General features: G+C 34.3%; 1 protein-coding gene across 2 annotated transcripts in view; it reads left to right on the top strand.

Moving 5' to 3' along the window:
* The window catches only part of LOC136031503 (acetylcholine receptor subunit alpha-like), a 166,905-nt gene that overhangs the window by 126,888 nt on the left and 25,816 nt on the right, over nucleotides 1-14,201 (top strand). For both annotated transcript variants that reach the window (XM_065711163.1, XM_065711164.1), the window contains exons 8-9: nucleotides 7,071-7,217; nucleotides 12,841-13,032. In XM_065711163.1, coding sequence (XP_065567235.1) covers nucleotides 7,071-7,217; nucleotides 12,841-13,032 — 339 coding nt within the window. The remainder of the gene's footprint in view (nucleotides 1-7,070; nucleotides 7,218-12,840; nucleotides 13,033-14,201) is intronic.

Here is a 14,201-nt window from a genome sequence, read left to right on the forward strand (position 1 = left end):
AACGGTATGAAGTTACTGACAATAACCATGCAGAGCCTGCTATGGTCTTGACACAGCACTTTTCCAATTCATGCCTTTTCGGGCCCCTAAAGCAGAATCTTTGTTGAGAGATGCCTAAAAGCCTATTGAGTGAAATTCCTTATGTATCTCATCAGGTTAGAACTATTTAAAAGCTATACAGATATCATCCCAGCTTGATAATTCATGATGGCAAATAGTACCACATTCATCACTGTCGATGCAAATATGCACAGAGTCTATTTAAAATAAGCGGTCATTACAAAGAACAGCGCTAATATAGCAGCTGTAAAGCATTGCCAGATATTGATGTCGAAGGGAAGGTCTATGGATCTTTTTATGGAGGGAGGGTTTGCCAAAAACCTAGAAAAGTTATATTTTACGGAGAAATTGTCTTAATTTTTTGAGAAGTCCCTTTAATAAATATGGAGAAGATTTAACCTCTTGGATCTCCTCATTTAGAATAACAGATTTGACTAAGCTTTTAATATGGATGCTAAAGGGAGAATGGTTCCCTAATTGCTAGAAAAAAAATGTTGTGTGAAATAAAAACTACATTGACACGATACTGTTTTGCTGCTTGGAAAACATCTTAAAATAAGCATAAAGCACGATGAAAACTGATGGGCACTATAGGTTAGTTTTTATGTGAATATATTTTCATTGTTAAGATTTACTCATATTAATTACAATTTATTATTTTGTTGGTTCTAATTGCCTAATGGATATCTTGTAATGAGTAGCATGTCGAATAGAAAGCTACACAATGGCAGAATAGGAAGGGGCACATATCTCAGGAGTTCTATCAAACAGTTTGTGGTAACAAATTGTAATTAAGGAGCGACCTGGCTCAATAGTATCCAAAACTCTAAAAAAAGGAATTTTGATACCAATAGCTATGTCAAAAGGATAAAATTTTTAGCTGATTCAAAATATATAAGTTTAATTAAGTTTAGTTTTTCCCATCAAAGGTTAAGAACCTGAGAAAATTTTGTCTTATTTTCGGGTAAAACGGAAACACCCCCTAGAAGTCATAAAATCTTAATGAAAATTAAAGTATTAGATTCAAAGTATCAGAAAACCCTATACAGTAGTAGGTTTCAAGCCTCTATCTGCAAAAATGTAGATTTTTTGCTTTTTTTCTAGAACGAAGATCACGGAAGCGTGTTAATTTGTTTATGTTTTCCCCTGGAGATTTTTGACGTAGTGATATTCATATTGACCTAGTGGTCCTACAGTATCGTGAGGGGGCTCATTCAAATAGAAAATAAAAGTTCTATTGCGCTTTATAAGTAACCCAAAAGATTGGAGGGTTACTAGGCCCCCTCCCCCACTCCCTTTTCCCTGAAATCGTTTAATTAAAATTTTGACATAGCCGTTTTGTTAATCATAGTTGAGTGGCCCAATAATTATGCCTTTCGGTATAATATGATATCCCCTCCCACCCACAGCCTCCGGGGAAAGGTCTTTAATTCATAAGCATTGCCCATTATTTGCGCATAGTATTTGTTATTGGGAAGGATGCATACACTTTACGGTGGAGAGATGGATTTCCTGATGTTTTTTTTTTTTTTTTTTTTTCACGCCGGAACTTTCTATAAAGAGAAAAGTTTTCTGTGGTTGGACTTTTCAAATGAAATTATACCCTGGGGGAATTTACCTGAAGTCCTGTAAAAAATATTTGTATATTTCTTGCTTTCTCTTTTCCGTCTCAATTTTAGGCGTGGAGTTGTTAACGTGTAATTTTCGTTTACAAATTTTTACTGGAACTGAATTGTCTAGAAGATATATCCATGGAGAGGGTTTTTTTTCGCGGAGGTGGGGTCAGATTTCCTGGAAATATCTAAAAAACGATCAAAAATTGAATAAACAACAAGTTATTCAACTGAAAGTAAGAAGCAACATTAAAACTTGAAAATAACAGAAATTGATACGTATGTGAAGGGGGTTGCCTCCTCCTCGACACTTCGCTCTTTACGCAAAAGTTTGAATGTTGTCCTATTTCTTTAAGAACGACTTGTGAAACATTATGTTCTTTTAATTGGAACAATACATAGCGTTTTTCAAATCATAATAAGGGGGGAGTAATGCTAGATTTGCCTCTCACTCAATTGGACTATCTGTCTTGGCAATTTCTACAATAAGCCATGGCTTGATGCCCACAACTATCCAATTTTAATTCAAAATTCAACGACTATTCAGATTGGGCCCATACATAGCCTTAGGCTTCCAAGTTGAAGTTCTGCTCATATTAAAAAAAAAAAAATGAACAAACTTACTTCCACTTCACTTAGTTATGAGGAGTCAAAAGTTGATCTGTAATAATATTAACGGAATATTAATATTATATTAATAGAATATTAATGTAATAATATTAATGGAATTTTCTCAGGCTCGTAACTTTTGATGGTAAGACTAAACTAGATGAAACTTGTATATTTAAATCGCATAAAAATTCGATTCTTTTGATGTATCTATTGGTATCAAAATTCAGTTTTTTAGGTTACTATTGAGCTGGGCTACTCTTTACTACAGTTTGTTACCACGAACTGTTTAATGAATTCCGTATATTTTGAATTACCGTAAAAGTAGATTGGTTCAATAGATTGAATATTGCTGTCAAAGCTCCTTTTTCTTAGTTTCGGTAACTGTTAGCCCACGTCGCTCCTTTTGTTACCACGAACTGTTATTTGAAAATAAAAATTGCTTAGCTTCTGTTCACTTTGAACAGATCCTATTGCTTGTAGACGTCTCAAAGATTGCAGTAAGACCTTATATCCACCCCTCCCTTTCAGTGTAATAAAAATATGATGAGATCGTCAGTTTCAGCTAGCTCTATGCCAAAGCTTAATTTTAACGTATCAATAGCTCAAAAATGACAATCGCTATGGAAAAGATACACATCAAAATTTTTAACAGGAACCTATAATGCCAAAATCATTTTTCAGAAGTAAATGTTAACATTTTCAAGGATAAATTTTTAGAAAAAATTAAATAAAAACAAGTTTTTTCAACTGAAAGTAAGGAGAAACATTAAAAATTAAAACGAACAGAATTTATTACGTATATGAGGAGGTCTGTCCCCCCTCAATACCTCTCTCTTTACGCTAAAGTATTTTTAGTATTTTTCAAAAGAGCTATTTATTCTAATTAAACGGCTTTTGTGATTCAGGGGTCATTCTTAAAGAATTTGATCAAAATTTGAACTTTAGTGTGAAGAGCGAGGTATTGACGAGGGGCCAAACCCCCAAATGCGTAATGAAAATATACGAATATTGGAGTCCTTTACGTAAGTTAACTCGTAAGTTACGTATATTTATTACTGATAATAACGTTCTTAAATAAAATTAAAAGTTCTAGTGGCCTTTTTAAGTAACAATGAAAATTGGAGGGCTACTAGGCCCCTCTCCCGCCCTTTTTTCTCAAAATTGTCCAATCAAAATTTTGAGAACGCCATTTAGCCAAAAAAAATTAAAAATTATATGCAAATTTCGTTTTGACTGTTCATGTACGGTGAGCCAAAATGAAAACCTGAATTAATTCAAAAACGTTCAGAAATTAAATAAAAAACACGTTTTTCCAACTGAAAGTAAGGAGCTACATTAAAACTTAAGACGAACAGGAATTCTTCCGTATAAGAAAGGGGCTGCTCCCTCCTCAACGCCCCGCTCTTTACGCTAAAGTTTGACTCTTTCTCACAACTCTACTTTTTAAAACAATATAAAACTTTAGCTTGAAGAGCGGGGTGTTGAGGAGGAAGCCGCCCTATGTTATTTACATTTGAAAACAAGACATTTTATTTTTTTAAATAAGTAGAGGCATTGAATGTGCAGCGAAAACATATTATCCTCAGTATGAGGGGGGCATCAGATCCTCAGTCCCCACTCATTACACTGACATTTTCTAAAAGAATGAACGTTGTAATTGAAGAGCAATGTTTTCACGATGCCTAGAGAGCCGGATGGTCAGCGCATTTGTATTTGCTTTAAACGGTAAAACTTTTTCGTTGAAGTTTTTTTGAAAGGCAATTGGTTAAGAAAATACCTACAAATATAGACTGGCTTTTTTTTCTAAAATGCTTTCAGTTAACTGCTCCTTTAACTTTTGCGTAAACAATGTGGGGTGGAGAGGATGGTAGACTTCTGCATTTACCGAATAATTTTGTTCGCTTTATGTTTTAATGTTACTCTTTACTTCCATTTAAAACTTGTTAGAGAGCGCACCCTTAGTAGAGCCGTTTAACATCTTCTTTGATTTAAAGAAAAAATAACAAATGAAAGAATTCAATCAAAGAAAAAAAAATCAATTGCTGCTTTATGCTTTACAAAAAGGGATTTTCAAACAATACAGCATCCTTTTTATTATCGTTCCCCGCAGTCTCGATAGAAAGGAACTACTTTCCGACAGTTGCCTAACAAAATGAAACCAACGAAACGGATCTAAGAACAAATAAAACAAGAAAACAACCTCATTATGTAAAATTGACAAATCACTGATCGAAGAAAAATGCCCAGAAAAAAAATAGCTGATAATAAGTTGAAAACGTGGGCGGTTTTTCATGAAATGTTTAGAAGAGTAAGTTCATGTTCGAAATGAGACAAGTAGAATAAATGAGAATTACCAAACGAAGAAGTAGCAGACTGTATACCTATTTTGCGTGAACAATTAGATATGAACAATTCTGAATATCTATGATCTGTGCTCTTCAATCAAAAGTATTTAATGTCTACGGGAATAGCAGCAAAATTAAAAGATTAACTAATAGTTAGTTAGCCTAAAATTACTTCGTGCATTCATGTAGCTATACCACAAATTTCAAAAGCCGAAATTGTTTCCTTGAAATAGTGAATAAATAAAGTTCACCTACTTGTTTAGCTACAGTGTTTTCAGTTTATGGTTATTGAAAAGTTTTATCAGTTTACATTTTAAGAAGGTTCAGCGATATATCATTCTCAGTTTACGTGTGTTCTGTGTGTTTATTCAAAAATTTATGCTTCGTAACTCTTAATCTCGTAACTCTTAATCCCGTCTCCATTCTTTTCCAGATGCTAATCAATTTTATATTGCATAATTATGGTTATACCGCGAATAGTGATAAAGGAAGGGCGTACATATAAGATCCTACCGTGATCTTTGAGACACCTATGAGCATTGAGCTATCTATTAATCATTTATATATTTACTATATTTGAACTTTGAAAAAAGATCAAAATTTTTTCAGAGATCACACAATGAAAGTCATTAACATTCTGAAAATTAGCGTCAATCTTAACATAATTTATTCGCCTAAAGCTTACATAGGATAGATATCTCGAAACTTTCTGTACACATTGTCAGTGCACGTACAGATTTCGGGCCGTAATGCCCCTTTTCCCCCAGAAAAAGATTGTAATGTCTTCCCACACGACACCTCGAATGCTTTGAATTGTTCGCCTTTTTTTTTTTTTTTTTTTTTTTTTTTTTTTTTTTTTCTTTTTTTTTTTTGTTCAATGTTCATAAGGTTTGGCCTCCTTAAAAAAAAAGTACCGAAGTCCGAAAATTGTCCTTTTAAAAGGACCCGCCGGAGCAGAACTTGAGTTAACTGCAAAAAAAAAGAGGCAAAGTATTTCCGTAGCCTATAGTAAAGGGTCATAAGGCTTCAATGTGTTATTTTTTTTTTTCCCACAGAAGTGCTTCAAACTGAAAGGGTGGTCGTATAAGCTTTGAAGGGACTGACTCGATAGAAAATTGAAATTTTTACCTTTTTCAGAGTAAAAAGTCATCGTAGGACAACCAGCCTCCCCCACACCCATATTTACCATGATGCATCTAAATATGTTTAGATAGCCATTCCTAACAAAATAGTCAAAAGGTTAAATTACTATGCCTCCGATGTTGAAAAAAACCCCTCAATGCCCCTTGGGCAAACGCTGTAAGTTGTGCAAGTTGCCCATTGTTAAAATGTATGTTCTTTTAGAAGGGGTGGCCTAATAAATTTTGAAGGGGGGATCATCGATTGGAAATCGAAAATTCTATAGCAATTTTTGAGAGTCAAAAGTGATCGAAGGGCAACAAACCCCCATGTCTTTTTTTCCCAAATGCATCCAATCAAAATCTGTTGATAACCATTTTGCTCAAAATAGTCCAACGGTCGAATAATTATATATCTGGGATTTAAACCCCCCACCCCCTGCAGGCTTCAGAGTCAAGGATCTAAGTAATACAAGTTGTCCCTTTGTTAGGATAATAGCTTTTTATTGGAAAGAAAGGCATGTTTGATCACCCAATAAATAAAAGAATATTTTTTTTTTCAACTGAAAGTAAGGAGCAACATTAAAACTTAAAACGAATAGAAATTATTACGGATATAAGGTGGTTGCCCCCTCGTCGATGCATCGCTCTTTACGCAAAAGTTCGAGTTTTGTTCTAATTCTTGAAGAATGACCCCTGAATCACAAAGGCCTCTTAATTAGAATAAATAGCTCTTTTGAAAGTTTTAAAAATACCTTAACCCTGTCAGATGAAAATGAGAAGACCCCGGCGAAAAAGCAGGCAAAAGATATTAAAAGGATCAAAGCTAATATCCTGTATTTAAGTTTCCAGTATATAGATTTGTATTATCTTGGCTTTATCCGAAAAGACTTAGGGCGTGTTCGATCTAATACAAAAGTTAATAAAAAAAAATTTCAACTGAAAGTAAGGAGCAACATTACAATTAAAAACTAGCAGAATTTATAATGTATATGGGTGTGGGGAGGGGTTGCCCCCCTCGTCAATTTTTAAAAGGATGAAGGCTAGTATCCAGTATTTAGATTTCCAATATACAGATCTTGGCCTTATTCACAAAAATATGCTGTCAAGTTTTAAACTTGCCGACATCTGTTGCCGTTTGTTGGGGTAGGCTAATAACCATTTGCTTTACCCTGTATTCGTCCCTCAACTCTTTTAGTATCTTTTTTTTTGTATATACTTTGTACATTTTTATATCTCTTTTGGCATCTCATAATCCATATAAAAATTAATACATACGTCTTCCTATTCTTTTCCTATGTATTTTTTATTTTTTATTTCAGCATATGTGTCACTGTGGTTGTACTAAATGTCCATTTTCGTTCTCCACAAACTCACACAATGGCCCCATGGGTGAGAAGAGTCTTTATACACATTCTTCCACGACTATTGGTCATGAGGAGACCACATTATTCAGTTTATGATAAAGAGTAAGTTGGTCATCTTTTGGATTTAGTGATCAATTGTTATTCTGCCAAATCAGACATGGTTTTTTCATTCCAATTGTTTTTTGTTTTTTAATATTCTTAAACATTATCCAGAATAAGGTGCAAATTGCTTTTTTTAACTTATTAAAGAGTCCCCAAAGTAAAATCAGAAATGTAATACAAAAGTCTAAAGTTCAGTAAACTGTGATTTGCATCTGGTATCATACATAAGTTTTTGTAATTTGTTTAAAGAACAAATTGAAATAGTTTTTTTTTCAATATAACATCTTTTATTTCAAATATTTTCTTTTTGTTAAATCTACTTTTTCAAAAAATAAAAACTAGCAGAACAGGTTTCAGGCAGCTTCAAAAGGGGAGATCAACAGTAAAAAAAAAAAAAAATAAAAAAAAACACTCAAAGGGGATAAAAATTCTGACTTACATATTGTCTCAAAAATATCCCAGTGAAGATTCCTTAACGCTTCTTTTGAAAAAAAAATTTCCCTCAGCCTCTTCATTTCTTGCTATTTATGCATTGTAAGTTATGTATCTTGTTATACTAGATACAAACAACATATCAAACAGTTCGTGGTAACGAACTGTAGTAAGGAGCGATCCGGCTCAATAGTAACTAAAACTCTAAAAAATTGAATTTTGATATCAATAGCTACATCAAAAGAATTGCATTTTAATACTGATTTTAAATATATAAGTTTCATCAAGTTTAGTCTTACCCATCAAAAGTTACGGGCCTGAGAAAATTTGCCTTATTTAGGAAAATAGGGGGTAACACCCCCTAAAAGTCGTGGGATCTTAACGAAAATGACACCATCAGATTCAGCGTATCAGACAACCCTACTGTATAAGTTTCAAGCTCCTATCTACAAAAATGTGGAATTTTGTATTTTTTGCCAGAAGACAAATCACGGGTGCGTGTTTATTTGTTTGTTTGTTTTTTTTTGTTTTTTTTTTCCCCAGGAGTCATCGTATCGACCAAGTGGTCCTAGAATGTCGCAAGAAGGCTCATTCTAACGGAAATGAAAAGTTCTAGTGCCCTTTTTAAGTGACCACAAAAATCGGAGGGCACCTAGGCCCCCTCCCACGCTCATTTTTTCCCAAAGTCAACAGATCAAAATTCAATTGTAACTGAAACTCTGAAAAACAGAATTTTGATTCAAATATATACATCATAAGTATTGGATTTTCTATGCTTATTTTAAATGTGTAAATTTTACCAAGTTTAGCCTTATCCATCAAAAGTTAAGAGTCTGAGAATATTTGCCTCATTCTTGAAAAAAGGAGGAAAACCCTCCTAAAAGTCACACAATCTTAACGAAAATTACACCATCTGATTAAATGTATCAAGGAACCTTAATGTATAGGTTTCAAGCTCCTATCTGCAAAAATGTGCAATTTTGTGCTTTTTTCCTGAAAAAAAATAACAGATACATGTTTCTTTGTTTTTTCCCCAGGGTAATCGTATCAACCCACTGGTCCTACAATATCGCAAAAGGGCTGATCCAAACGGAAGTTAAAAGTTCTAGTGCCCTTTTTAAGTGACCTAAAAATTGGAGGGCAACTAGGCCCCCCCCATGCTCTTTTTTCCCAAATTTATGGGATCCAAATTTTGAGATTACCATTTTTGTTCAGCATAGTTAATAAATCAAATAACTGTTTCTCTGAAGAAGACTTAATCCCCAGCAGTCTCCATGGGAAGGGCTGCTACTTATGAACTTTACTCATTGTTTACATTTAGTATTGTTTATTAGGAAATTTACAGATGTTTTCTTGGAGTATTTTTCTGGTGGGGGCTGGGGTTCAAGGAGAGAGGATTTCGTAGGAGGAGATTTCCATTGAGAAATTTTTCATGGGGGAAGAGAATTCTCCGTGAAGAAGGCGCCGGTTTTCCAAGCATTATTTAAAAATTGATCAGAATTTAAATAAAAAACAAGTTTCTGCAATTGAAATAAGGAGCGACATTAAAATTTAAAACAAACAGAAACGCTCTTTACGCTAAAGTATTTTCAGTACTTTCAAAAGAGCTATTTATTCTAATTAAACGGCCTTTGTGAGTCCGGGGTCATTTTTAAAGCATTGGAACTAAATTCAAACTTTAGGGCAAAGAGCGAGATTCTATTCGTAATAAGTTTTGATGTTACTTCTTACTTTCAGTTGGAAAAACTTTTTTTTTATCTAATTGTAGTAAAGAAAGATAGGCCTTCACTGTATTATTTTTTCCCTCCAGAGTCCCTTAATATTAAAGAGATAGGTGTAAAAAATTGAAGTATTAAATTGAAAATTAGAAGTTATATCGTTCTTTTTAAGAGTCTAAAGTGATTGGAGGTCAACCACGCCAGCCGTCCTATAACGTCCAAAGACAATCGACGAAAGCTTTTAGAAGGTCCAATAATTATAGTGCCGAGGATGATATGACCCCGGCAGATCCTGGGAAAAAGGCTGTAAAAATGCAAATTGCCAATTGTTTAGATATATATCCCATAATGGAAGAGCGGGGCAGTATCTATGGAACGGCTGAGGATATTAAGTTGAAACTTTCAGAGGATAACCTGCCAAGTGTGTTAAGCTGAAGCTTTTCAGGAATGTTGAGGGGGATATTGAACTAAATTAACAGATACTTAATGTATCGAGCTGGTCAAAAATGAATCTGTAGTATCTCAAGGACGGCTAATGGTACTAAATTTATACTTCCAGAGGGGGGTATGAAACTAAATCATGAGAAAATAAGTAGAGCCATATGTTCAAGACAGCGGATATGGCTCTCTTGAACAAATGCAGACTGGATGCAAACAATTTGCATCCAGATTGACAAAAGGGGGCATTTAGGGTAGAATGGTTACACCAAGTTTGTCAAAAGGATATATCTGTAATAATCCTGAAACGGCTAACAGAATTAGGTTGAATCTTTTAGGAATGTTCGGGATGATGTTAAAGTAAATCAAAAGACACCAAGTACATCAAGATTGTCAAAGGAATGCATATACAAAATTTCAGAAATGGGTTAAGGGTATTAATTTGAGAGTATCAGGTAATTTTGAGGGGTATGAGCTAAATCAAAACATACTAATGAGTGTCGAGGGAGATCTTTAACTAAATCAAAACACTACATGGATCTAGGCTGTTCAAAGGGTGTGTTTGTAATATCTCAGGAACATCTAAGGGTATTAAGTTAGAACTTTCATAGAAGGTTGAGAGGGATGTTGAACTAAATAAAAAAAAAACTTTATGTACATCCAGGTTGTTAAAATACCTATCTGCAATATCTTAGAAACAGTTACGAATATTTTGTTAAGACCTCTGTGAATCTCAAGGGGATTTTCAACCGAATCAAAAGACATAGCATGCAGTCAGGTTTTTAAAATGTTGTATTCGCAATATTTCAGGAAAGTTCAGGGTTATTAAGTTGTTACTTTCGGGAAACTTTTAGGGAGGATGTTGAACTAAATCAAAGACACTGTTTGCTTCCGAGTTGTCGAAATGGTTTCTAATCTATAATATGTCAGCAACCGTTAATGATATAAAGTTGAAATTTAATGGGAAATTCGATGGCATATTTTACTAAAACAGATAAAACAATATACATCCAGATTGACAAAAGGGGGCATTTAGGGTAGAATGGTTAGGTTATAAAGTTGTGACATTTAGAGAATGTTGAACTACTTAAATAGGGACTACGGGCATCCAATTTGTCTAACTGGACATACCTATAATATCTAAGTGACGGCTAAGGATATAAAGCTGAAAGTTTCAGGAAAAAAGGGAATATTGAACTATATCTTAGGACACTATATTCCTACAGGTTGTAAAAATAACCAAAACATGAAGAAAACTCATAATATTAAAAAAACTAAAACCTTGGGAATAAAAACGAACAGTAATAAATGTTTAAAAAAAAACCTCCCCGATAAGGAATTTTTCAATGGAAATTAAGGGGTCATATTTAAACTTGAGAAGAGCAGAAGCGAAGTCCATGTAGTACTTGAAACTTAATAGGATCAGAAAGAACTATCAACGAACAGACGAAGCCAGGAATGATCAAAAATTGAATAAATTATCACATCAAACACAAGTATAACGGATACTGATATAGATGAATATTCGAATCATGAAACGAGTTGTAATTAAATGAAGAATCAGTCAAATTTAAAGCAGAAAGAAATGACAACTAACTTGAAAAGAGTTACTGTCCTCCCTCCTGTAAACATTCTAAAGACTAAAAACCTTCTAAAATCTGTAATAGACTTTTTTATTAACCGTATACGAATCCAGTATTTGGACTTTCCTCGGCCATGGTTACCTCACTGGACTTGTAAACCTACCTTCTTCAAAGTACGGGTCCGAGTTCTGCTGTTGCTTATTATTTGGCTAAAGACAGCGGTAAGTAGTGTTACACTGTAAGCTCAGCCAGAGTCAGCCCTGTTCGAATTGGGTACTGGAGTAATTTCGGAGGAAACATGGGAAGTGTCGGACGATTTTTCCCGACGGTGCATTGCATTCTCAGTCTTTGGCAGAAAATCAAAAGATCATTACCTCTGGTGTGCTTACTATTGGTCTACAAGGGATAAAGCTTTTAAATTAAAAAAAAAAGTTAAGAGTGCAGTACGAAAATTCGTACAGCACCTGTACGAATTCTGATGATTGTGTTAATAACAAATAAAAAAGAATAAACAAATCTTGCTTTTTATAATGTTGTCTATCTTACGGAGAAGACAAAAGTGGTAAATAAATCTCAAATCATCATAAAAATTTCATTTTATGACGAATGTTGCGTTATTTTTGACATTCCGATAACGGTTTTGTGAGGTTTATCGAGTGATTTATTCCAATCCCTTTAAAAGTGATCTTCCTTTGATTGAAGAATGGATGTTAATCTCGTCATATGCTAAATATAGTAACAGCAGTTTATCAGTATTTTGTAAATAGAACGATTGGGAAGAAACGGGGCATCTAATCTAGAATAATTTGTAATTGAAACTAAAGTGGTCCAAGCTTAATCACATAAGTTGTCCCCGCGTACTCATCCACCTAAACGTCAATCAGTAAGAGATTGAACTTACCCGCTATAATGGTTTGACCCAAAGACACCCATAGAGGAGGATAGAATTGAGTTTTAGTCATCTTCTAATGGCCAAAAATATATAATAAGTACAACATGAAGCCGCAAGGGTATAAAAATATGATTTCTTTTGTGCCTTTTTTCAACAAAAAACATTTGAAAACTCCCATTAGAAAATATGTCTATGGGTGCCCTTGACCTGACCAAGATTCACTATCGCTCTATCTAACCTGGTAGATAGACGCATTTATTGTTCTTAGTTTGTTCTAAGTCCTAGGAACATTAATATTTTATTTGAGGTCTGTAAAAAAATGTTTTTTGCAGTCTAATTTACATTAAGAGTGCTTAGTTCATCTTTTTTTTATTTCCATAATCCAAATACTTTCTCCTGGCCTTTAAAGTCTAAAAGAAATATTTCTAGTGCAAACTCATTTGAAGGAATCTTTATCATCATCCAAGAACATCATTTATTCCCAGTTTCTTCCTTATGTTTCCCCAAACTAGATATTACCACGAGAATACTAATGAATCATCTAATCTTTTTTTCATCAGGTCAGGGCTCCGTAACCGTTTTTTGATGAGGACGTGCAATGGGCTAGAATTCCGAGACTTGCCATTCACAGCGGCGACAGGATATAAGCAAGTGTATGACCAAGTTTCAAGATCCATTAGTGATTTACAGAAACTTCAACAAGAAAGCACCGATCTTCAATGGCCGTCTGAAACAAACTGTATATCGAAAAGGTAATTAATTCTTTTCATTTGGTCAGTTGTTTTATGAAAGTGTACAATGGGTCCCAAAGCAAGCTTGAAAATATAATTTGCCACTTCGACTTAAATCTCTCATTTTGACCGTACTGTCCTCGACCCAATAACTGATAAGAAAGCAAACTCAATCTGGTCAAATAAATCAAACAGACAACCAATTTCACTAATGGTTCTTCTTAGTATATTCCTATTATTGCTCTAAGTGTTGAACCACCCTTACACACCGAGAAAGGATTTAGGTGTCGTTGCTACCAGTAAAACCATATAAATTTGCAGGGGACCGAACACAGGTGCCCCACAACTATTATAATAAACGATATAAAACTAAATACCTTTGTATTTCCTATTTCTAGGAATACCTCTACCAAACCTGAGGAACACACTCCCAGAGTGAACCAACCCAACTAGAAAACCTTCCAACCCAACCCCATTTTAAAGAAAAATAATTCTTGTAATATCAAAGCAAACTCCCAATTATAATTCTCAAGCCTACAGCTACAATATAATTAAGCAAAACTGAGACCAAGAGAAAGAGCTACAAATCAGATATCAAGGCTGATTGGGGGAAATATTGAATTGGAACTTCAATCTGAAATCATCCAACTTTGGTATCACGCTGCCAAAGCTTGCATTTGTTTTCGCAAAAAAAAAATACTTGCAATATTATGATTCACTACTACGGAGTATTAGAAAATAATAAATAAAACACTAATTTCGAAATGGATTTAAAGGACAAAGCCTTTACTGAAATGAAGACATCTAGAAAATAACAGAAAAGAAAAAAATAAGTGTATAAAAAGTGGAACCCAAACACCCCATGACACCTAAAACACTCCCCCCCCCTCACTAATACAAATGGTCGTGGTTGCATCACTCTTGGTATCCAGATCGACTTTCTACATTTTTTTTTATCCGAATTTGTGCGTTAACCACATTTTGCTTGGCACAGTTTGGGAAGATCCACTGCCATTTGACAAGGTACCGGTTGCGTTGGAAAGATGGGTAATATAACAATTGACAGCGAAGTAAGTGATTTATAATCGCTCTTATGCATAGTGAACAGACATCCTGGCTTAGCTTATCGTCTAGGGAGAAAAGCATTTCTAAAACGAACCCACCAACAAAGAGGAAATAACAAAAAGTGA

The sequence above is a fragment of the Artemia franciscana genome, chromosome 9, assembly GCF_032884065.1.
Source record: "Artemia franciscana chromosome 9, ASM3288406v1, whole genome shotgun sequence".
Lineage (NCBI taxonomy): Eukaryota > Metazoa > Arthropoda > Branchiopoda > Anostraca > Artemiidae > Artemia > Artemia franciscana.